Source organism: Notolepis coatsorum (assembly GCF_963971535.1).
Source record: "Notolepis coatsorum genome assembly, chromosome: 17".
In the NCBI taxonomy this organism is placed as follows: domain Eukaryota; kingdom Metazoa; phylum Chordata; class Actinopteri; order Aulopiformes; family Paralepididae; genus Notolepis; species Notolepis coatsorum.
This window is the reverse complement of record NC_140181.1, coordinates 94,427,881-94,451,746: the sequence shown is the minus strand read 5'-3', so window position 1 is coordinate 94,451,746 and position 23,866 is coordinate 94,427,881. Positions and strand designations below refer to the sequence as shown.

The window sequence follows — 23,866 nt, the reverse complement described above, 5'->3', positions numbered from 1 at the left end:
TGTTGTTTTGGTGGTAGGGCTACCCATTTCTTATCGCTTAGCTCACAGATTGGGCCTTTAAAGTAAAACTGAAAACGTCTATATTACTGGCCAACGGTGGCCACATTAGGACCTTTCCTTATATACATTTTAAAAAGGTACACCTGAAACCATCTAATTACGGTATCTCTAGTTTAGAAATATTAAGCAATGGCGGCTAAGTGGCGCAGTGGGCAAGGCGCTCGCCACTAATGCAGGAGATGCTGGGTTCGAGCCCAGCTCTCGGCGTTGCTTCCGGCTTGGCTGGTCGTTCATACTAATACAATTGGCAGTATTAGGGGGTGGGAAAGCCGGTGGGTGGGGATCGGACGTTGTGAACAGCGACTCCTACAGGTCGGTGGGTGCGCCTGTACAGCAGAATCAGGAAGTAACGGGGGCAGCGTGAGCCTCCCACGCGTTACTCCTTTCCACTGAGAGATCGCGCTGTTCAGGTGAAAAGATGCGACAGCTGCCTCCTCGTGTACCGGAGGGGACACGTGATGCAAGGCTTGGTCCACATTGCAGCCGACCAGTGGGAGGCATGGTCTAACAACGTTCGAGACAGGGGAGGGTAGAATTGGACAATACGAAAATTGGGATGGGAGAAAAATAGAAAATGGGGAGAAAAAGTAGATAAAAAAAATATATATATATATATATATTAAGCAATGAACATAATCTAATGCTGTTCTTAACCAAAAGGTATTTTGGAACGAAAGCCTTCAATTGTTATGCAGGAGAGAAAACCCGGAGTTAAACATGACATATATAGACTTCAACTTGACTGACCAGCTTCTCGGAGTAGGAGTGCTGATCTGGAGTCAGTGACCAGGAACACTTGTCTTCGTGACCTTATTCAAACTAACAGACGGAAACAGACTCTAGATCAGTATTCCCACTTTGAAAGGCTTTGTGACCATGAACCCAAGAGTCTAAAACCTAGAAAAAAACGGAGACAAAAAGACAAAAGCGCAAAGAGCTATACTACCATGCAGAAGATAACTGCAGTAACTACAATTTATTTCAAAATTGAGTTGGAAGTGAAATTGAACTTCTCAATATCCGTTTTATCTTTTGACAAAGTTTCAGAGTTCAATCTCGCTCCGTTTTAGAGAAAAAGTGTATAAAGAATTGCAGTAACTACAAAATCACCGGATAGTCAAAGAACTTTAAAGCCATGTCTCTCAGTTCCACTGTTCACGTACCATGGTTAGTTTCTGCAGGGCAGTATACACAGGCCACAGATCAGTAATTTCCTAAAACATGATTTCTAAATCTTTATCTGTAATAAGCCTTTTTTCTTTTTTTTATTAAACTCACTTGAAACTAAAAATCACTTTATACCGAAATAATTACAAAAAAATGTTCATTGCCGACCCTGCAAATGCTAACTGATCACACTTTGACAAAAGGATAATGTAACAATCATCACAGTCAAGATGGGAGGCATCGTGGATGTTCTCTGTAAGGATGTGGGCTGAGGGCATAAGGCATAATAGCAGCAGTCTCTGCATCCGCTGCATCTCTTCCCACAAATAGAAATATATTGCACTTGGGAGACAATGTGACGTAATAATCTCACGGGTAAGACAGCGACAAGTACCACCGGAGTCATGCAAAGTAGGGATGTTTCTCTCTCTCTCTCTCTCTCTCTCTCTCTCTCTCTCTCTCTCTCTAATCTTCTATGAGAAGAAGTCCAACAGGACAAAGCTGATCTTCGTTTGTGCGGTCCCAGGTTCGAAGGCTTTAGCCGTCCGGTTGTTGAGAGCAGCCCCAAATAAAGTTACAAGTAAGAGTTTTTTTGTTTTGTTCAGGGCGTACCTATTTGCATACTGGCCGACGCCCACCACCTGCCTTATTGGCTCCCATTGTGAGTGGCATGTGGACACCAGGTCTAGCTGCCCGTCCCCCGCTCTGCTCGTCTTTGTGTTTAAAGAGTCTGTCGGTGGCGACGCTTCACTTTTCCCGTAGGACACAGACGCCTGCGTCACAGCGCTGCGTCGCCATGGAGGTGACCACCTCCCAGGAGTCAACCACCGGGTCGTAGCACTCGATGCTGCAGAGGAGAGAGTTCCCATCATATCTACACAGAAAGAAGGAAGGAAAGAAAGAAAGAAAGGAAAAAAGGTTGATTGGTCCTGTCACATAAATGGTACATTTATTTGTCCAAATCGCTTTACAATTTGTTCCTCACATTTTTTACCCATTCACACACAGACTGAGGCAACCATGCAAGGTGCCGACCTGCTCATCGGGAGCAGTTAGGGGTTAAGTGTCTTGCTCAAGGACACTTCGACACGCTGCCCAGGAGGAGTGGGAATCGAACCAGGAACCTCTGGATAACCAGACGACTGCTCTACCTCCACTGTCACCCCGTACTGTCGCGCCACATATCCTTATAATCAAAAAGGCAACAAACATAAAAGGAATGCTGCCTGAAATAACTGAACAACCAAAGTGTAAAGCAAGCCTACATACTGTTCTTTGCCAATAATGAATTCCATTAAGAATGGTTACAGCAAAGTGCGGAGGAATCCCTTTGTCTGTCCCTTTGTCTAGCTGGAATCCCCAATGTCCCCAAAACCCCACCTAAACCCACACCATTCTCCATCCCCTGCTCCACCCGAGTGTTCCCCAAGCTGGCCAGGACGAGAGCACTCCTCTTAGCCCAAGCTCATTTAACCTACATGTACTTTGTGTTACTATACGTTTCACTAATAAACCTATACCCGTCCACGGCCATCATTGAGGAGTCCGGTTCCACCAGCAAAAAGGTACACGACTAGGACAATCCAGCTTACCCGGCTATGGCGTAGAGACGTCCGCGGAGGACAGACGCTCCCACGTAACACCGTGGAGTAGTCATGGTGGCTACTGTGGTCCAGTAGTCTGTCCTGATGTTATAGACTTCCACCGAGTCCAGGTGTGCCGTTCCGTCAAAGCCACCGACCACGTAGATGTGGTCATTGAGCAAGGCGACGCCAGCCCCTGCAACGGTACACAGGCCTCGGTACATATAAAGTACTATCAAAGTCCACACAGTAGGCAAAACGATGGGTGTTTCACATCTCTCTAGGGCTGTCACTTTCTGTCAAACTATCGCTTCAACCCGGGAAAACTTTAAATATTCAATATTTGAAGTGTGTTCAAATAGAAAATTGGAAGGCCTCTATCTATCTATCTATCTATCTATCTATCTATCTATCTATCTATCTATCTATCTATTTTATAATCTGCTTTGCAGTGTCCCCGATTAATGTAATAAAACTGAAAATCTTCCAAATAATGTATGTTTAAAAGTATTTAGCAAGGGACACCTGCTTCTCTCTCCCCTATCTGTCAGGCTTGACTGCTGGAAGACAAACTGAAACTATCCAAACTAACCAAATCGTATGGACACAAAACTTGCTAGGATGAGCTTGTCCACCATCACGAATAAAAGGATGTCTGTCACTTTACCAATTGTGATGTTCTTTCATCAGAAATCTCTCTCTGACGCACACTCTTCCATAGAGCAGGCAAATGAGCAGCTACAATTGTCCAAACTGATGACATTCATTTAATAAAAACATAATTGCTTGCAATTATGAAAATGCATGGCAGCTGGAGGGGGGGGGGGGGGAGTGAGCGTCGTAACAGAGGATTCTGATTACATACAAATAGGAATTAATTTGAACAAATTTTACTTTGGATTCGTTGGAACTAAGGTCTAAGGATGCAGGATATATTGGTGACCATATCGTTATCGGCTGATGACAGTGATGTTTTCATATATTGATCATTGGTCTGATGAGTGAAACTGGGCCAACATGAACAACTGATGATTATTTCTCTGTCTAGCTGTCATTGTGTGTGTTTTAATTGTTTGGGCTTTTTATTTGTATCTGACAATGATACAGAACATTGTTTCAGTATGTACAAACATTTATTTATTTATTTTTTTATCTACTTTTTTCTCCCCCTTTTTCTGTATTTTTCTCCCATCCCAATTTAGTCGTTATGCCAATTCCCTTCCTGGTCGTTGCGCGCATTTCCCCCCCACTTGCCGGCCTAGGGAGGGTTGATAGATACTGTCACATGTCTCCTCCGATACATGTGGAGTCAGCCAGCCGCTTCTTTTCACCCGACAGCGAGGACTCTCACTGGGGGAGTGTAACGCGGCACGCCCCAGTTCCCTTCCTCGCTGAGCAGGCACCTCGACCGACCTGTAGGAGTCGCCGTTTACAACGACCAGGATACACACCCCACCGGCTTCCCGCCCGCCAACACTGCCAATTGTGTTAGTATGGACGACCGACCAAGCCGGAGGTACCGCTGACAGCTGGATTCGATACCAGTGTCTCTGCGGTGGTAGGCAGGCGCTTAGTCCGCTGCGCTACCCAGCCGCCCTACATTTGATTTATTTTGAAAGAAATTAGAAATTAGTATTATTTATACAGATCATATCGACATTGGTAATATTGGTTATCGGCACATAACAGAAATGTTAATATTGGAACTTGATTTTTGGCGAAAAAGCTCTATAGCTCTCTAACAGCTATGTCACCAAAACAGCATGAAGTGCATTGTTTCTATCTCCATCATGTGGCAAGAGGCAACCCTCCATCTCACAGTGGAAAACCCACCTGAGCGTTTGGTGGCCATGGGAGTGACATTGGTCCAGTGTCCCGTGTGAGGATCATAGCGCTCCACTGAATTCAGAATATTCAACCCGTCGTAGCCACCTGTGAAGCAAATAACACAAATCTTGTTACGACACTGAAAAGCTAACCGCGTTAACTTGCCCCCTTGTGTACCAAAGTCAATGTAGTCTCAGGTGTTGCGTGACGTCCGCTCCTACCCAGACAGTATATGAGACCGCTGGCCACCACCAGGCCGGCTCCTTCTCTAGCCGTCTGCATGTCTCCCAGCATGCTCCACTGGTCAATGTTCGGGTCGTAGCGCTCCATGCTGGTGTGACGCCTGCTGCCGTCGAAGCCTCCGGCGACATAGATCATATCTGGCGATGACCAACGAAACAGAATTTAGCCTTCTTAGATTAGCGAGTGTCTCGAGTGTGTGGAAGAAATCATTACCTGGGTTTTCGCAACGACGGGGTGTTAAAACCTTGCCTGGTTTCAGCCCCTGACTGGGTGAGAGCGCTTCATGTGTGCGTGTGGGTGCTGGTGTACCACTTAACACGGAACGGAAAGGGCAGAGAAAATTGCTTAAATGGAACGTGACTCAGCGGCACAGAGCGTGTAATCGTCAGCCGACATTGCGGGGCACACGCGCTGTGGTAGCTCTCCTAGTTGACAAATAATTGCCAGCATGGACGGTAATATTCCCAATATGATTTAATGCGAGCCTGAATTACATGAATGGGCTCTCTGTATTCTCGGATCCCCCTTGACGTGTGTGTGTTTGTGTGGGCCCTAGTGGCTGTGGTGACAAAAGGCACCTTTGGACCGGAGGAACTAATAACTATTGAAGGAACTACCCCCCTTTTTGCTGTTCACACTGCAGGAACTGAAGATGATCGTAGTTCGAGGGACTTTTCTTTAGCTCCTACTTCAGGGTAGGCTCAGGAGGTAAAGCGGCCGTCTGGTAATCAGAAGGTTCCGTGGTTCGATTCCGGCTCCTCCCAGTAGTAGTGTGTCAAAGTGTCCTTGAGCAAGACACTAAACTCCCGGTGAGCGGGTCGGCACCTCGCACGGTGGCCTCCGCCGTCGGTGTGTCAATGTTTGAGTGAGTGTGTGAATGAATGTGAGGCACAAGTTGTAAAGCGCTTTGGATAAAAGCACTGCTGTATAAATGCAGCCCATTTGCCATTCAGGTACCCAGCCCAGGGGAACCCCGAGTGACGGAAGTGTACAGTGATTGGTAGAGACGGCAAGTTCATGGTATATCAGACCTAAGTGTGCTCAGCACAGCTCTGCTGCACAGGACTGGAGAGACCTTGTATTTGTAGTTGGAATTCCTACGCGTACAAAAACAATTCACAGCTAGTTACATCGATATTGTTCATGTTTGTAGGTCAAGTTTGCTATTTTGTATGGTCTGAAAGTGCCTAAAACACAGTGCGTTACCACTGAGATTTAGCCAGGGATCCAGCATATCTATCTGGGCATATTCACTGGTTATAACTGTCCAATGGTGTGCAACAGTGCAGACACCGTCTACCCGGCCCACCACAGGCGTACAGGTGTGTGGCAATGGCATGGACCCACTAGCTACTGGTCCCACTTACTTATATTTTTTATTATTCTTTTTATTTTTGTGCTTTTCTGTATTTTTCACCCATCCCAATTGAGTCGTTATGCCAATTCCCTTCCTGGTCGTTGCGCACATTGCCCCACTGTCAGCCTGGGGAGGGTGTGGAACTACCACATGCCTCCTCCGATACATGTGGAGTCGCCAGCCGCTTCTTTTCACCCGACAGCGGAGGAGTTTCACTGGGGGAATGTAACACGTTCTGAGGTTCACGCCATTTTCCCCAGATCCCCTCCCTGCTGAACAGGCGCCCCGACCGACCAGTAAGAGTCGCAGTTTACAACGACCAGGACACATACCGGCTTCCCACCCGCTAACACTGGCAATTGTGTTAGTAGGGACGACTGACCAAGCCGGAGGTACCGCTGACAGCTGGATCAGATCCCAGAGTCTCTGCGATGGTAGGCGAGTGCTTAGTCCACTGCGCTACCCAGCCGCACTAAAAGGTCCCGCCTACTTTTGAATTATTTCGCGATTCAGCGTCTGATCCTGCTGGCCTGAGTGGTGCTTTCTCTGGTGGGACCTTCAACCAATCAGCAGTCTACGTACACCTGTCACACCAGGAAGTGGGCCAGACTAGAAGCACTTTTTGGCAATTCAGGGTATCTGCAGTTACAACAAGTTACATTTAAGACATTTTTAATACCACTTAGAGCAATGTAATACCAATTTTCTAAAACAAGGACTTGAATACAAAAACATTTCATATATCTAATATCTTCCGACAGCTGGGCTGCCCCCCCCCAAAAAGATGCAATACCTGTGCAAATAAAATGTAAGTATTTTTAATACCTTTTAAGGCCTTAAATTGAGAATTATGAATGCAACACTTTGTTAATACCCTGCAGATACCCTGCAATTACACCTGTATGAACATGAGAGTCGTGAGAGAAGCAGGTCCTCTAACCTCCGAGTGTGGTGGCGCCGGCGAGGCCGCGGCGCACGTTCATGTTGGCGACGGTGTACCAGACGCCGTCCTCGTCCGCCGTGTAGTCGAGGCACTCCACCGAGCTGAGCCGGGAGCGGCCGTCGTAGCCTCCGATCACGTACACCCGGTCGTTCAGCGAGACCGTGGCCACGTAGCGCCGCTTCCGTGCGATGTTCTGACAAGAAACACGTTTTTAGTTTGTTTATATTTAACCAGGCAGGTCAGCTAAGAAACAAATTCTTATTTTCAATGACAGCCTGGTGAGAGGACAAAAAGGTCCCCTCGAGGGGCAACAGGGAAAGGGGACAAAATATTATAGACATTTTATGAATAGAAAAAGAGACCGATGGTACATCACAGAGGTATGGGAGATCATTAAAACACACATCAAACAACCAAACTAAATTACAAAGGGGCAAACATGAAGCAGAACAGTCAAATCATCGGGAAGGAAGGCTGGGTGACAGTTGCAGGTGTGTGTAAACAACTCTGTGATAGAGTCCTTAAAAGTAGTGAGGGGGGATCAATTTGTCCATTTTCAATGGTCCTCATTCTCGAACGGACATAAGTGAAAGTGACCAAGGAATTCCTTCAAAATATTTGTATCATTAACAATTACGTTTTGCATTTATAGTCCTGACTCAATGAAGCATCATGCGCATTACACACACACACACTGCAAACTAAATAAATAAGAACTAAACCGATCGCCGCGGATATAGCTACTGTATAGTGGAATATACTGTATTAATATGCCATATACTGTCACCTTCTCGAAGATATTATTTATTGTTGGTTTGATGTATTCCTATTGCTAGAACTAAATAAATGCGTGGAGAAACGGCTTAGTGAGGCAGCCTCAGCGCACGAGCACACACACGTACTGTATACATGCGAAATTAATCGTTCCAGCAAAGTATGCTTCTATTATTCTAATGACTTGTTTTATTAGGTATTATAGTAGTAAGTCCTACTGTAGAACATGACATATTAGCATGACATCTCATATAGTAATGTCGATACTGAACGACTGTGCGATTGGCTCTTGACTCATTATTGTCGTTCAGTATTGACATTACTAAGAGAGATGTCTGGCTTTCATCACCTGTGCATTGTATGTTACTATTGAACTCTGGTTGGATGGTGTACTTGTTCTGTATAATGACAATACATTTAAATCGAATACAAACATTTTTTATCCACTTTTTCTCCTTATTTTCTATTTTTCTCCCATCCCAATTTCGTATTGCCAATTCTCCCCTCCCCTGTCTTGAACGTTGCTAGACTGGTGAGAGGACAAAAAGGTCCCCTCGAGGGGCAACAGGGAAAGGGGACAAAATATTATAGACATTTTATGAATAGAAAAAGAGACCGATGGTACATCTACAACTGGTCGGTTGTAGTGAGGATAGAAGCCTTGCATCACGTGTCCCCTCCGGTACACGAGGAGGCAGCCTGTCACATCTTTTCACCAGACAGCGCGGACTCTCAGTGGCGAGGAGTACCGCGTGGGAGGCTCACGCTGCCCCCGATACTTCCTGTCTCTGCTGTGCAGGCGTCACCCAACCGACCTGTAGGAGTCGCTGTCCACAACATCCAATCCCCACCCATCGACTTCCACCCGCTGACTCTGCCAAATGAGCCAGTACGACGGCCGGCCCAAGTCGAAGGCAATGCCGAGACTGGGATTCGATACCGGAGTCTCTTGCATTGGTGACGAGCGCAACCTCCGCTACGCCAAAATCTAATTCATTTTGAGATCAGTCGCAAATCACTTCCGCGCTACCTGTTGGGTCAGCATGGTGCAGATGAAATGCCGACCCTCTGCTGTTTTGCACACGTCCCTCGCCGTTTTGCACACGCCTCCTTCGCCTTATAAGGAGCTGGCGGGCCGTGTCTGTATGCAAAATCAGGCGCACGAGAAAGCACTTTACAGTTTAAGAACGAGTGAGGTTTTTCATTCATTGGAACCCAGCTGCCGAAGATTTTGGCCACTTATGGAGACCGTTTCACACGTTCAGGAATCCGGAGGAGGATTTTTGTAAATTTGTTAGTATGACATTTTTTTTTTTTTAACTTTGGCCATTCCGCTGGCTCTTTTTGCGTTTATCGCTTTTTTTTCTCTGGTCAAGAATGACCGACAGAAACAGGTTGAATGGGGGTACAGATGGGGGGAAGACACTGAGAAAGTTACGGCTTTGTCCGGGAATCGAACTTGCTACCCCAGATCCGTGACGAGCACGGTTGTCCCCGGCGCCGAAATAGCGCTCGAGGTACGCGGTGAGCTACTGGAGCTCCCCTAGTATGAAATTTTTACCAAGATATTTACAAAAGGTACTTACGAACATGTTCGAGAATGAGGATCAATGTCTTTTGCATCTCGTTCCAACTGCTGGGAGCAGCAAATTGGAAGGAGGATTGACCAAAGGAAGTGTTAATACGGGGAACATAATGATATGGTGAGCAGCTCTGGTGTTACTGGGAGTAGATGGCAATTTTAACAAGTGTATCAAATAAGGAGGGGTCAGACCAAGGAAGGTTTTGTAAATGAGTGTAAGCCAATGCATTTCTCGTCGAGAGTGTAACAATGGCCAATTTACAGATGTGTACTAGTGGGGTCCTGGGGTCCAAGTCACAGTGATGTGTTGAAAAGGGGGCACTTGTAGCAAACCTAATTGCTGAGTGATACAAATCATGAAGGCGATCAAGGACACTCTTGCTTGCATGCATGTAAATGACACCATAGTGAAACATTTGGACATTTGGACCAGGAAGACATGCGCGGCAAATCAGTCAGGACGCTTACGGGTAAGGAGCTCCATTCTTTGGTCTTGGGGTCGTACTTCTCGACGATGTCTATCGGGGATTGCTGGCTGCCGAACCCACCTATGACCAACAACACTTCTTTGGCACCTGGAAAAACAAAGATATAATAATAATAATAATAATAATAATAATAATAATAATAATAATAATAATAATAATAATAATAATAATAATAATAATAATAATAATAATAATATATTTTGCTACCCTTTGTTACATTCCAGTTCCTGGAATTCAGTATCGGTAGCCAATGTAAAACCTTTTTATTTTGGTACTTAACTCAGTCTGTAAAAACAAAAAATCTATTTCAGTCCAAACTTCTCAATTTCAAGATTGGTATTTATTTTGTTATTCATCGTTTTGTTATTTATTGTTGTAAGGCACCACACTAAAATACATCTACTATCAAACTCCTCTGACCTCGTCTGGTCTTTCCAAAGACCCAAGAGACGGGACAATAATATATATATTGGTGGAAAAGGCTCCCTCTTGTCTAGCATATTACACTCTTATACTAAACATGTAAAAGGTACAGAAAGTTGGTACCGATTGATCTGAATGTGAATCGGTACTACCGATGTCATTCGGTCAGTACCCTTAAAAAGTACCCAAGGGTTCAGTACCCAACCACAGCAGCGGCTGGACTTCCACCTAAAAATGTAATCTCCGTACCTAGTCTGGCTTGTGTGCGCGGGCCCTGCATCTCACTCCTCAGCTCCGGTCTCAGGTGGAATTTCTTGGCTTCATCCACGAGGTCTCGACAGGGAAGGCTACACCGGATGAGTGGCTGGAACATGTCAAAACGTACTTGGCTTAATTGTGACGGTAAGAAAAGGGGAGAGATACCTCAAAAGTTAATCCGCTGCTGGAAGCCAGGTGTGTTATCATTATCATCATTACAACAGCCCATAATTGAGGGGCGTTGTGTACTTCGCCTCACCTCAGAATCAATGACATCTGTAATGTAGCGGGGAGTCAGCAAAGGCATTCGTACAAACTCCAGCATGTCCGACAGACAGAGGTCCCTCTCCTTCCTGTTGTGTTTGACCCAATTCAGCACCGCCTCGAAAACGGGCTCTTCTGAGTCGACCTACGAGCAAAACACGGAGCGTCAGAATATTGGTAACCGAGGTAATCAAATGACACACATGTCTCTTGTTTTTTGTATGGGTGATGGGTTAAAAAAAAAGATTTAAAATATGCGTATATACATTTGTGTGTGTATGTACGTATGCATGATATGTGCAGTTATGTATGTGTATACACATACTATACCTAAATGTAAAGTGACTTCTTTGACACAATAAAGTATTAAAAAAAAATGACATATTTATCACATTTGGGGCCGTAATGCGCTTGTAGTTAAGTTCATTGGGTTAACAACCACCCTTGTAACGACCGATAAATTGTATGTACGTTGTTATGGTTTGATCCGTGATTGATTGTATTTCATGTATGTTTTCACAGTTTTAAGGTTCGGAATAAAGATGTTCTCTTAGAACGGAAATAAAGCCAATCAGTAAACATCAAAGACGAGTTGCTTCATCATTGCAAGAGGGACAGTTACAACACGATCAGCTGGAATTTGATGAAACATGACCTTGTGTAACATTCATTAGTTTAAACAATCACACTAAATGTGAGCATGAATCAAACTTATTAGTGAGATGTTATAGAAAGAAGAGTGGCGTGCTTGTGGCATTAGTGTTGATGTTATAGAAAGAAGAGTGGCGTGCTTGTGGCATTAGTGTTGATGTTATAGAAAGAAGAGAGGCGTGCTTGTGGCATTAGTGTTGATGTTATAGAAAGAAGAGAGGCGTGCTTGTGGCATTAGTGTTGATGTTATAGAAAGAAGAGAGGCGTGCTTGTGGCATTAGTGTTGATGTTATAGAAAGAAGAGAGGCGTGCTTGTGGCATTAGTGTTGATGTTATAGAAAGAAGAGAGGCGTGCTTGTGGCATTAGTGTTAATGTTATAGAAAGAAGAAAGGCTGCTTGTGGCATTAGTGTTGATGTTATAGAAAGAAGAGTGGCGTGCTTGTGGCATTAGTGTTGATGTTATAGAAAGAAGAGAGGCGTGCTTGTGGCATTAGTGTTTTTTTTTTGATCCACTTTTTCTCCCATTTTCTATATTTTCTCCCATCCCAATTTCGTATCATCCAATTCAACCCTCCCCTGTCACGAACGCTGTTTCTTGCCTCCCACAAGCCGGCTGCAGTGAGGACTAAGTCATACATAGCACAAGTCCCCTCCGGTACTTGAGGTAACAGCAGTCGCATCTTTTCACCTGCGCAGCTCGACCTCTCAGTGTCGAGGAGTAACGCGTGGGAGGCTCACGCTGCCCCCGACACTTCCTGATTCTACTGCGCAGGCGCACCAACCGACTTGTAGGAGTCGCTTGTTCACAACGTTCGATCCCCACCCTTCAGTTTTTTCCCTCCCCGTAATACGGCCAATGTGTATTACTGCGGACGACCAGCCAAACTGAAAAACAATGTGGAGAGCTGGATTCGAACACACGAATCCTAGCGTCTCCACACTGGTGGCGAGTGCCTTAGACCACTACACCACCTAGCCGCCCTACTTGTGGCATTAGTGTTGATGTTATAGAAAGAAGAGAGGCGTGCTTGTGGCATTAGTGTTGATGCTATAGAAAGAAGAGAGGCGTGCTTGTGGCATTAGTGTTAATGTTATAGAAAGAAGAGAGGCGTGCTTGTGGCATTAGTGTTGATGCTATAGAAAGAAGAGAGGCGTGCTTGTGGCATTAGTGTTAATGTTATAGAAACGAGAGGCGTGCTTGTGGCATTAGTTCAAGTTCAAGTTTCTTTAATAGTTGTCATACAGAAGTACAGAATACTTTTATACAAAATGCTTCTTACTGTTACGCTCCAGAGACTGTGCAAGACAAGATAAGTATGAAATAACTTAACACAGGTCACAGTGTTCAGTATAGACATATGTACAATGTTCGATGCAGAATAGACGTAACTGAGTTACCATATAATATACAATACTATGCAGTGTACTAATATACAATACTATATAGTGCAAGGCAGAAATGGGATGAGGTGCAATTTAGGTACAATTTACAGTAGGTGTACGAGTTGTAGTGCAAATCCTTTATCAATAAATATAAAGTGTGTTTGTGTGATCTAAAGTGTGGAGAGTGGGTGCTGCAGTGTGTTGTTTGTTTAAGTGAGTGTGTGCGTGTGGGTGTGTGTGCTGTGTGCATTTGATGGTTGTTGCATAGTGTTTATTGTTCGTTTAGCAGCCTGATGGCCTGGGGATAGAAGCTTCTTCTGAGTCTTTCTGTGCTCGCCTTAAGACTCCGGTATCGCTTGCCTGACCGCAGCAGTTCAAAGAGGCAGTTGTTCGGGTGGCTCGAGTCCTTAATAATTCTCTTAGCCTTACCCCTGCACCGCTTGTTGTAAATGTTCTGGAGGGTGGGAAGCCCCCCTCCAATTGTGCGTTCGGCTGAATGTGTCACTCTTTGTAGTCTGCTACGGTCTTGTGCAGTGCTATTCCCAAACCAGGAGGTGATGTTGCCAGTCAGGATGCTCTCTATTGTACATGAGTAGAAGTTCCTAAGGATCTTCTGACTGACTTGGAACTTCCTTAGGCGCCTGAGGAAGTAGAGGCGTTGTCATGCCTTCTTCACAACACTGTCAATGTGTGTGGTCCATGTCAAATCCTCGGATATGTGGGCTCCGAGGTACTTGAAACTGTTCACTCTCTCAACCGGTGCCCCGTCGATGCTGAGGGGGCTGTAGTCCTTGACCCCCGACCTCCTGAAGTCCACAATCATCTCTTTTGTTTTGCTGACGTTCAGGGAGAGGCAGTTCTCCTGACACCACTGTGACAGATTCTCTACCTCTTCCAGGTAGGCCCTCTCGTCGTTGGCAGAGATCAGGCCCACCACTACTGTGTCATCAGCAAATTTGATGATTGTGTTGTTGTTCCGCTGTGCTACGCAGTCATGTGTGTACAGGGAGTAGAGGAGGGGGATCAGAACACAGCCCTGGGGGGCCCCTATGTTGAGCGTGATGGATGAGGAGGTGCAGTTGCCTGCTCTTACCACCTGGGGTCTGCCCGTCAGGAAGTCCAAGACCCACTGGCAGAGGTCATAGTTCAAGCCCAGGTCCCCGAGCTTGGCTATGAGTTTGGAGGGGACTATGGTATTGAATGCTGAGCTGTAGTCGATGAACAGCATTCTCACATAGTTCCCCTGCCTCTTGTCCAGGTGTGATGCTGCTGTGTGCAGCACATGGGCTATGGCGTCCTCCGTGGACCTGTTGGGGCGATAAGCAAATTGCAGGGGGTCCAGGTTGATGGGGAGGGAGGAACAGATGTAGCCCTTCACTAGCTTCTCAAAGCACTTCATGGCTATGGAGGTGAGGGCTACAGGGCGGTAGTCGTTGAGGCAAGCAGGCGTAGATTTTTTGGGTACAGGGATGATTGTGGACTTCTTCAGACAGGTGGGGATGACAGCCTGTTCCAAGGACAGGTTGAAGATGTCAGTGAATACCGGGGCCAGTTGGTCGGCACAGACTTTTAGGACGCGGCCGGGGATGCCGTCCGGTCCTGCTGCCTTCCTGATATTCACTTTTTTAAAGATCCGTCTCACCTCATGCTCTGTTACCCTGAACACTGAGTCTCCATCAGCAGACCCCCCCCCCCCCCCATTGCCGTGGTTTGTAGGCTGGTGTTGTTATTCACAGCCTCAAACCTCGCATAGAAGGAATTGAGATCATTTGCTAAGGGTGTCACTGTTCAGTTTGAGGGAGGTGCCTTTGTAATCTGTCATTGTTCTGAGGCCCTGCCACATGCCTCTAGAGTCAGCCTGTTCAAACTGAAGTTCAACTTTATCCCTGTAACGCCGTTTTGCCTCTATTACTGCTCTCCTGACGTTGTATCTTGCCGTCTTGTGTTCTTCCATGTTGCCTGTCACCACCCCCCTGTTTATATGCTGATGTGCGCACTTTCAGTGTTGATGTTATAGAAAGAAGAGAGCCGTGCTTGTGGCATTAGTGAGATGTTATAGAAAGAAGAGAGGCGTGCTTGTGGCATTAGTGTTGATGTTATAGAAAGAAGAGAGCCGTGCTTGTGGCATTAGTTTTAATGTTATAGAAACAAGAGAGGCGTGCTTGTGGCATTAGTGTTGATGTTATAGAAAGAAGAGAGGCGTGCTTGTGGCATTAGTGTTGATGTTATAGAAAGAAGAGAGGCGTGCTTGTGGCATTAGTGTTGATGTTATAGAAAGAAGAGAGGCATACTTGTGGCATTAGTTTTAATGTTATAGAAACAAGAGAGGCGTGCTTGTGGCATTAGTGTTGATGTTATAGAAAGAAGAGAGGCGTGCTTGTGGCATTAGTGTTGATGTTATAGAAAGAAGAGAGGCATGCTTGTGGCATTAGTGTTGATGTTATAGAAAGAAGAGAGGCGTGCTTGTGGCATTAGTGTTGATGTTATAGAAAGAAGAGAGGCGTGCTTGTGGCATTAGTGTTGATGTTATAGAAAGAAGAGAGCCGTGCTTGTGGCATTAGTGTTGATGTTATAGAAAGAAGAGAGGCGTGCTTGTGGCATTAGTGTTGATGTTATAGAAAGAAGAGTGGCGTGCTTGTGGCATTAGTGTTGATGTTATAGAAAGAAGAGTGGCGTGCTTGTGGCATTAGTGTTGATGCAACAGGAAGAAATGCGCTGCCAACTGAAGGTAAAGTCAACGTTTAAGCCTGGGTTTACAATAACTTCACGATAAGATGGGTAACAAGACGTATTTAGATTAGATTCAAATGTATTGTCATTATCCAGCACAAGTACAGTACAACAAAAATAAGTTTGGCATCATTTGGAGTGCAAATGTAACAGTAAAGTACAATAGTAATATACAATGCACAGGTGATTAAACTGGGTATAAATGGTAAATGGCTGCATTCATATAGCGCTTTTATCCAAAGTGCTTTACAATTTGTTCCACACATTTTACCCATTCACTCACACAGTCACACACAGACGGCGGAGGCAACCATGCAAGGTGCCAACCTGCTCATCGGGAGCAATTAGGGGTTAAGTGTCTTGCTCAAGGACACTTAAACACACTGCCCGGGAGGAGCGGAAATCGAACCAGGAACCTCCGGATTACCAGACGACAGCTCTACCTACCGAGCCACTGTCGCCCCCATATAAAATATATAGATTTGTACTACTACTACTACTATAGTATAGTAGAATATTAGTATAGTATTAGTACTAAATAGGACTACTTAGGGGAGTGTCTGTCTGGTGCTCCTCACTGATTTACATGTATGGTCTAGTAGTTTATTCTCAATACAACAAGAATGACAAGAAGAATCCTTTTTGAGTTAATTGGCGATCTATAAATCATCATGTTATAATAACCGTGTTTTCACAAAGCGACGGCATGCGGTTGGAGACAGGAATTTCCTGAGTGCGCAAATACCTAACTTAAATCAGGTTTGCTTCTCTACAATTTCACAGTCAGCCAAATCCACACAGGAGACCGGCATCGGGGGGCCCCCCCACTGAGATCACGGCAGGTCTACACATGTACTTTTCTTTGCCAACTCAGGTTTTTGTAACACAGTGTGAAGCCGGGCTAGAGGTGAAGACTATAATTCACACTTGGTTAAGTTCTGCCACTTCTCCCGCAGACTCCGACCTCGGAGCGTCGCTGGAGGGCAGCTCCTTCCAAGACAAGAGCGGTAATTGTTGTCGCAGAATGACTCCTCTGTGGCAGCGGATTTAGGCCTTGATGTGCACTCGAGGTACAATACGATGGTTTACAACAAGCGTTGGATGGGAAGCCCCCTGAATCTTACAATGAACAGCACAAAACCAGGACTAGCAGAATTAAAGACAGTTTCATACATCAGACTGTTAGGAAGCTGACCTCTCTTCCAGCCCCCCCATCCCCTTACTCTGCCCCCAGACTCTGGACTAGGACCCCCCCTTTGCACACGCACCATTCCACAGACACTTTACTTTACTCAGTACAACTGCTGCTAAAAAAATATATGTACTATATATATTTGCAGTAAGCTCATTCTAATGTATTGTTTATATTGTAGACATCTTGCAGTCCTGTATATTGTGTGTTTTTTTTATCCACTTTTTTATCCTCCTGTTTTTCTGTACTCTAATAATAATAATAATTTAGGACCTGCTCAGAGGTCATGCATGCGATTCGTATCTGCGATTAACCCATCCCGTCATCCTTCCCCCCCAAGGGCAGCCGGGAGCAGACAGGCGTCAACGTGAGCCGCGCCAGGGGACCAATCCAAGTGCTCCTGTCCGTCTTCGTCAAGGACGCCACAGCGTTAGCGATCTATTGTTGTGCATGTTTTTCCATTGGGTTTTATTTTAGGGGGTTGAAACCCTTGCGAGCACGGGGAGAACATGCAAACTCCACACAGAAAGGCCTGGGAGACACCCCACCTGGGTAACTGGCATCATGGAAACCTGGTCCCCAAGCGGGAATCGAACCCTGGACCTTCTTGCTGTGAGGCGACAGTGTTAACCACTACACCACCGTGCCATACTCTTCCTCCCATCTCAATTTTTTGCCAATTCGCCCCTCCCCTTCCTGGTCGTTGCGCGCATGTGCCCCCCACTGGTCGGTCTAGGGAGCCCTGAAGTCTATCACATGCTTCCTCCGATACATAGGAGACAGCCAGCAGCCTCTTTTCACCTGACAGCGCGGACTCTCATTGGTGAAGTGTAACGTGTGGGAGGTCACACTACCCTCACCATCTCCCTCCCTCGCTGTGCAGGCGCCCTGACCGACCTGTAGGAGTCGCTGTTTACAACGACCAGATTACCACCCACTGGCTTCCCTCCCGCTGACACTGCCAATTGTGTCAGTATGACGGCCGGCCAAGCCGGAGGCACCGCTGACAGCCGGATTCGATACCAGTGTATCTTGCGGTGGTGACGAGCGCTTAGTCCGCTGCGCCACCCAGCCGCCTATATTGTGTGTTTGTATATTGTGTCTTACATTTGTACTTTTGTTGTTTATATTGTCTCTATCTTTTTATATAGACCGTGGAAATTAGGGAAACGTAATTTCAACTTTCTGTATGTTTTGCACAATAGAACATTTACAATAAAGTTGACTTTGACTTTGAAAAGGGGCAATATGGGGACATATGGCCACGTTTTGTCCCACCTGGATTTCATCGCATTTGATGAGCTTCTCGACCTCCGTCTGTCGGAGCAGCATGAACTCCTCGTGCTGCACCACCTCGGGGAAGTGCTTCTGCGAGAAGAGCTCGGCCGCCGCCATCAGCTCAAGGCAATTGTGCGTCTCAGCAAAGTCCCGGATGCCCAGGCAGTTGGCCGGATCGAGCTGACTGTCCAGGAAGTCACAACATGCTCTTTTCACTCCTGGTGGGGGACGACGACGACGACAAAAAGATACATTTTGTCATTTGTACATAATTGTATCATCAATTGGGGGTGAGAATCTTAAAGCTACATTAGGCAAGTCTTGATGTGCAAAGAATTCACAACTCAAAGCCTTATTCTGGATGTTGTTGCCGTAGTGATTGTTGGATTGGATTGATTGTGTTGCCTGAGGGGGGGAATCACCAGAGAGCTCCTCATATGACATGATCGCAATATTTGCGATTCTTATCTTACAGCAATTTAATACTGTAATACCTGCCTTATATCACCCCCTTCCCTTCACCTGCAGTAAAAAGCTGGAGGAATAACACAACATACCACTGCATTTCATAGTGTGAAGTACTCTTTACATGTTTTAAGAACATAATTATACAGTCTCATTTAAAAACGTTAACAATAGTATGAAAGACATCATAATATGAGGAAGACCTGAGTATTTTGTATTCAGGTGAGGCAGATCCACTGGATCGAAACGTTGTCTAAAACATAATAAATAAACTCAGTTATTATTTTTGCAAGCTTTGAACAGTGAATTAAATAGTGAAATTAAACGATTCCCAATGTGTCTTGGGAACCCACGCTGATAACCACTGTACCAGTCAAACGAGATAAACATAAATTGGAGATAATTGAATGTGGCATGATTTTATGTCGCATAAACTTATCAGCTTGAGGTGTAAATGTGAGTTCTGATGTTCCAAAATAAAAGGCAACCTTTGCCAAGAGGCTGGGAATCGCGTTTGGGTGGTTTCTGTGGTAAAACAGAAACTCTGTGGAAGAAACCACTGCATGGAGCGCTGTCTGACTGTGTATTAAGAACACGCCAACATTGGGGGAAATGCGCTTACCATCTTCTCCAGAGTCAGACAAGAAGATTTCCGCTCTGTGCGTTCAGTAGAAAGCTATCCGGCTGCAAGCTAGCTTAGCTTAGCACAAATGAATGGAAGTGGATACGGATCACCAACTAGCTTGCAGCCAGATAGCCTTCTACTGAACGCACAGAGAGAACATTTGTATCGGACTCTGGAGAAGACAGTAAGCGCATTTCCCATAATGTTGGTGTGTTCCTTTAAGTGGCAAAAAAAACTGTCTATATCTTCTCATTTCTATAACAGAATTGTCATGCATAACAAGATTAACCACAACGTCTTGTACATAATTCACCAGTAACTTTAAATTTTGTAAATGTATTATGCAGATTCTTAGATATGAAAGACTCTCCATTCAAAGACATAGGGTTCTGGGCATTACCAGTGTGGTAATTTTGGTAATGACGATGCACAGTGTTGAGATCGGGGTCCACCAGGCTCCGCTCAGCTCACCTTTGAGCTGAAGCAGGCAAGCTGCCGGAAGCAACTCCTGCACATTCTCTACCGTCACCAGCACCGTCTCTGTGTAGACAAAGTCCAGAAGGATGTCCATGGTTGATGCAGTGAGCCCTTGGATGTCCACAAACGACTTCCCCTTCTCTGCCAGCTGCAAAGACACAAGAACAAAAAAAAAACAATAACAGAGACAAGTGTCATTAATGAATTATGATCCATTGATGTGTGAGAGTCAACTGTAAATCAGCTGTGTTAGTAAAGAGCAATGCTCACTAGAAAGTATTAGAAAAGCCAGAGATGAGCAAGGTCAAATTAATAAGGAAAGAAATTCTGTAATAAAACATTTACATGTCTTACTTGAGAGATAATCGTCAGGATTTATCAGCTAGGGTTAAGCATCAAACACAAATAATCAGCCGTTTCAGAGTCACTTCATAATGTTGCCGTGGACCCTTTGTGCTTTGCATCCAACTACCTCACTGGTGAACATGGCACAGAAGTAGTCGCTGCAGGCAGCCAGGACAATGCGGTGTGCCGGGAAATCGGCGCTCTCCACCCTCAGGGTGATGTCACAGAGTGTGTTACTCTTGCGCAGCGCATTCATGGCATTGAGGATGGATTTGGCGTGGGAGTTGGTCATGATGTCCTTGGGCGCCATGGTGATTGAAGAATCTCACAAGGATCTCAAAACACTGCAAGGATCTGATGGAATGGACAGGCGGACAGATTCATTGAGAAGGAGCCAGGTCCAGATCTGGCCTCTGATCACAGCTGAAAGAACATGGTAAATGGTGCATTTTATATAGCATCTTTTATCCATAGTGCTTTACAATTTTTGTTCCTCACATTCACCCACCGACGGCAGAGGCAACCATGCAAGGTGCCAACCTGCACATCAGGAGCAATTAGGGGTTAAGTGTCTTGCTCAAGGACATTTCGACACACTGCCTGGGAGGAGCGGGAATCGAACCAGGAACCTTCCGACTACCAAACGACCACTCTACCTCCTGAGCCACTGTCGCCCCCGAGAGAAGACACAATTATGAAGTAGATAATACCTTCATTAATTTCTCCTTTGATTTGACTACATGGCAAATGAGCCACTTGCTGCAATGTTTGGAAGAGGCGACAAGGGCCGCTCCGACTGCCTTCAGCCAAGTCTAGAAGCACAGCTGCATTCAATTCATTTCCAATGTAGAGGAGCGTCTGCAGTACCTCTTGTTGTACCTCATGGCTGCAGACGCTCCTCTACATTGGAAATTAATTGAATGCAGCCAGGCTGCTAGACTTCGCTGCTTTGGGTGAGAACAAACCATCAGACTGATGTTTGGATTTGGACAATACTGAATCTTCAGCAAGGGTAGAGATGTTTTGCACATTCAATTAACCCTTTCACTACCACACAACAGAAGGTTTAAACCTTTCACGAAACTGGCCCCTACAAATGTCCTAACCTAGTTGTACAGTAAATGACCAAGTAAGGCTTTGTCAGTATTCCAATGTACAGTGTAAAATGTGTGTGTGTCCCCTACCCAACCCCCCCCCCCACCTCCAATGTACAGCCCTCACCCAACCCACCCATCCAACCTCCTCCAATGTACAGTTTCTACGCCAAATGTAGATACACTCCTTTTCTGGACACTTTTGTATCACAAACAGTACTGTATTTGCAAATCTGATATGTCATAAATGTATAGATGTAGCAGTACTGTCTATCTGTATGTCATGTATGTCACATATGTTATGATGAATTGAAAATGGGGGACCCTGATGTAAACAAGACGAAAGTCTTTCTCTGGTCTGCATCCCCTTAACAATTGTATGTATTGAGCTGTACTGTACTGTACCCATTCTGCAATCTGTTAATAAACTTTTCAATCAATCAATCAATCACACTACAGACTGTTAACCGTCTGTAGTGTGGTAGTGAAAGGGTTACCCTTCTGTAGTGTGGTTGTGAAAGGGTTAACCATTTGTCGTGTGGCAGTGAAAGGGTTAACCTTCTGTATTGTCGCAGTGAAAGGGTTAACCATTTGGTAGTGCAAGGGTTAAGATGGTCTTGTGATGTTTAACTCATTTATAGGGTGCTGGTGCTCGCAAAAAACAAAAGTTTACCTCACTGAATAAGTTGGGACACACTTCTTGAAGATTGAATTGGGATCTTTTCAGAAGCCAGAGAGATGGAATTTCTGCTTGGCTTCTGAAAATATTAAATCTTCAATAATTCAAACTAATTGATTAGAGTGCTTCCCGATTGTTCTTCAATGAGGTGAACAATACTGAACCTTGACATAGGTGCTGTGCAGACAGGTTGTTATATCATCAGTGTGTGTGTTACATGTATAAAACACCAGATAGTACAAACAAGTTTCGCTAGGTAACGTTAGTTAGCTTTGTTATTTGTATTCAGAAGGTGCACAAGCTGAAATGTTACAACAATTAAACAACATGATGACAACAAAAAAACTATAAACCAATAACTTCCACAAGCCAATAGGCACACAAAAACTGCACTGACAACATCAGGTCAAAAAGCGTCACCTACCTAACGTTAAGCTAGCTGTGATCGCTAGCTAGCTGTGCAGCACCAGGTCCCTGCTGTCACACGGTCCCTGGTGTCAAGCTGAGCCATTGGACTACAGGTAGCTAACCTACTCGTTACCGTAGTCCATCATGACCTCCGGCAGGCAGGGCGCCACTGAAAGTGGACCCTCTGGGTGGTGGGGGGGGAATGTGTTTTAAAGTTTCAGATAATAACGTGATGTTAGCTATGTCCGACACACTGACTGTTGACCACCAGCCACGATACGTGAGATATCTGTATTGCTAGCTTAGCTGATCAGCTAGCTTCCCTCAGCTGGTCAGAGAATAACACTAGTGGTTCGACATAAAGGCTGGTAAAGATATGCCTCCTAAAGTGTGAAAACGGAAGTACAGGAAGTACAGGCTACAGGCTTTCCGGTTTCGACAAAACAATTATAGAAACGTGTGAAGTGCATAATATTTCCTCGTTTAAGCCACTGCAACGGCTTTGCCTGAAGAATTTACTACATGACCGGGACGTTCTAGCTTGTTTGCCGACAGGATTCGGGAAAAGTTTGGTCCGTTCGGAGGCAGCTTCCGGGAGAAGTACATACACCGGAAATGCACACTTTCGGCCGTAGTTCTTTACCAGTCTTTATTATCTCACGTAGGAGATAAAACTGGGAACGAGGTTAGGTTCGACATCAACCAGCTGCGTCCGTGTGCGCATGCGCGGCGTAGCTATGGGGACGCGTTTCATTCCGAAAAAAAATAAAGATACCTTTACTCGTATCCTACTTTCCTCATCTCCACAAGATCCTATAGAGAGAGGAATGGTAAAATATGACAAATCCACACGTTTAAACCGGGCGGATTCGAAAAGACACGTATACACAACTTTTCCTTTAGGAAAAGAGTAGGAAGTTGGATAATAAAATTATATTTTCTTTTGAACCAGTCCATCGGTTTGAGCCGCCCCAAGGGCAGCAATAGGGGATATCTGCAGAGCCGCAAGCCCAACGGCTAGGTGGGGCTTCGTGGCTTGTACTCGGTTTGAGGCGGTTCATCTTCGTGCCTTGTACTCTGTTTGACTGTGCAGTAGACAGTAGTCAGTTTGTGCTGTTTATTTTTTACAAGCAGTGAGGACTCGACAGCATTTGCATTTCTGTGTTCTGTGTTGCAGGTTAGGGTTAGGGTTAAAAATAAACAGCACAAACTGACTACTTCCGGGTTTTACAGGAAACAAAACAAGGTACAAGCCCCGAAGCCCCGCCTCAAACAGAGTACAAGCCCCGAAGCCCCGCCTCAAACAGAGTACAAGACCCGCCTCAAACAGAGTACAAGCCCCGAAGCCCCGCCTCAAACAGAGTACAAGCCCCGAAACTCTGCCTCAAACAGAGTACAAGCCCTGAAGCCCCGCCTCAAACAGAGTACAAGCCCCGAAGCCCCGCCCAGACGTCGGGCTTGCGGCTCTGCAGATCTCCCCTACTGAAGGGCAGCGGTGATAACGAGTGGGAGGAGCTGCCGGCGTGTTTCCGGTAAGACCAGGCCGAAAGACAACACTGTAATCTGTAT

The 23,866-nt window shown here is 45.4% G+C and overlaps 1 protein-coding gene across 2 annotated transcripts; it reads right to left on the bottom strand.

Annotated features, from left to right (window-relative positions):
- Nucleotides 1–1,064: 1,064 nt before the first annotated feature.
- On the bottom strand, nt 1,065–22,589 carry klhl12 (kelch-like family member 12). 2 transcript variants are annotated; one of them, XM_084333049.1, is made up of 12 exons: nt 22,314–22,589; nt 20,244–20,539; nt 19,766–19,919; nt 18,205–18,422; nt 10,965–11,114; nt 10,697–10,811; nt 10,005–10,111; nt 7,178–7,373; nt 4,859–5,017; nt 4,644–4,742; nt 2,820–3,006; nt 1,065–2,101 (listed from the first exon to the last, which is right to left on the bottom strand). In XM_084333049.1, exons 2-12 carry the CDS (start codon nt 20,424–20,426, stop codon nt 1,975–1,977), a joined length of 1,695 nt encoding a protein of 564 aa, XP_084189175.1. In that variant the 5' UTR covers nt 20,427–20,539; nt 22,314–22,589; the 3' UTR covers nt 1,065–1,974. The 2 variants fall into 2 exon arrangements, with proteins under 2 accessions (XP_084189175.1, XP_084189176.1); XM_084333050.1 differs by having other exon boundaries at nt 20,244–20,470.
- Nucleotides 22,590–23,866: the final 1,277 nt, after the last annotated feature.

Excerpts from the sequence above, each read along its gene's own strand:
- klhl12 (XM_084333049.1), bottom strand. The coding sequence starts at position 20,426 with ATGGCGCCCAAGGACATCATGACCAACTCCCACGCCAAATCCATCCTC. Across the intron at positions 19,920-20,243 it reads GTGCCATGTTCACCAGTGAG|CTGGCAGAGAAGGGGAAGTC; the intron begins GTAGTTGGATGC and ends GTGTCTTTGCAG. Across the intron at positions 2,102-2,819 it reads CGTCTCTACGCCATAGCCGG|ATATGATGGGAACTCTCTCC; the intron begins GTAAGCTGGATT and ends CTTTCTGTGTAG.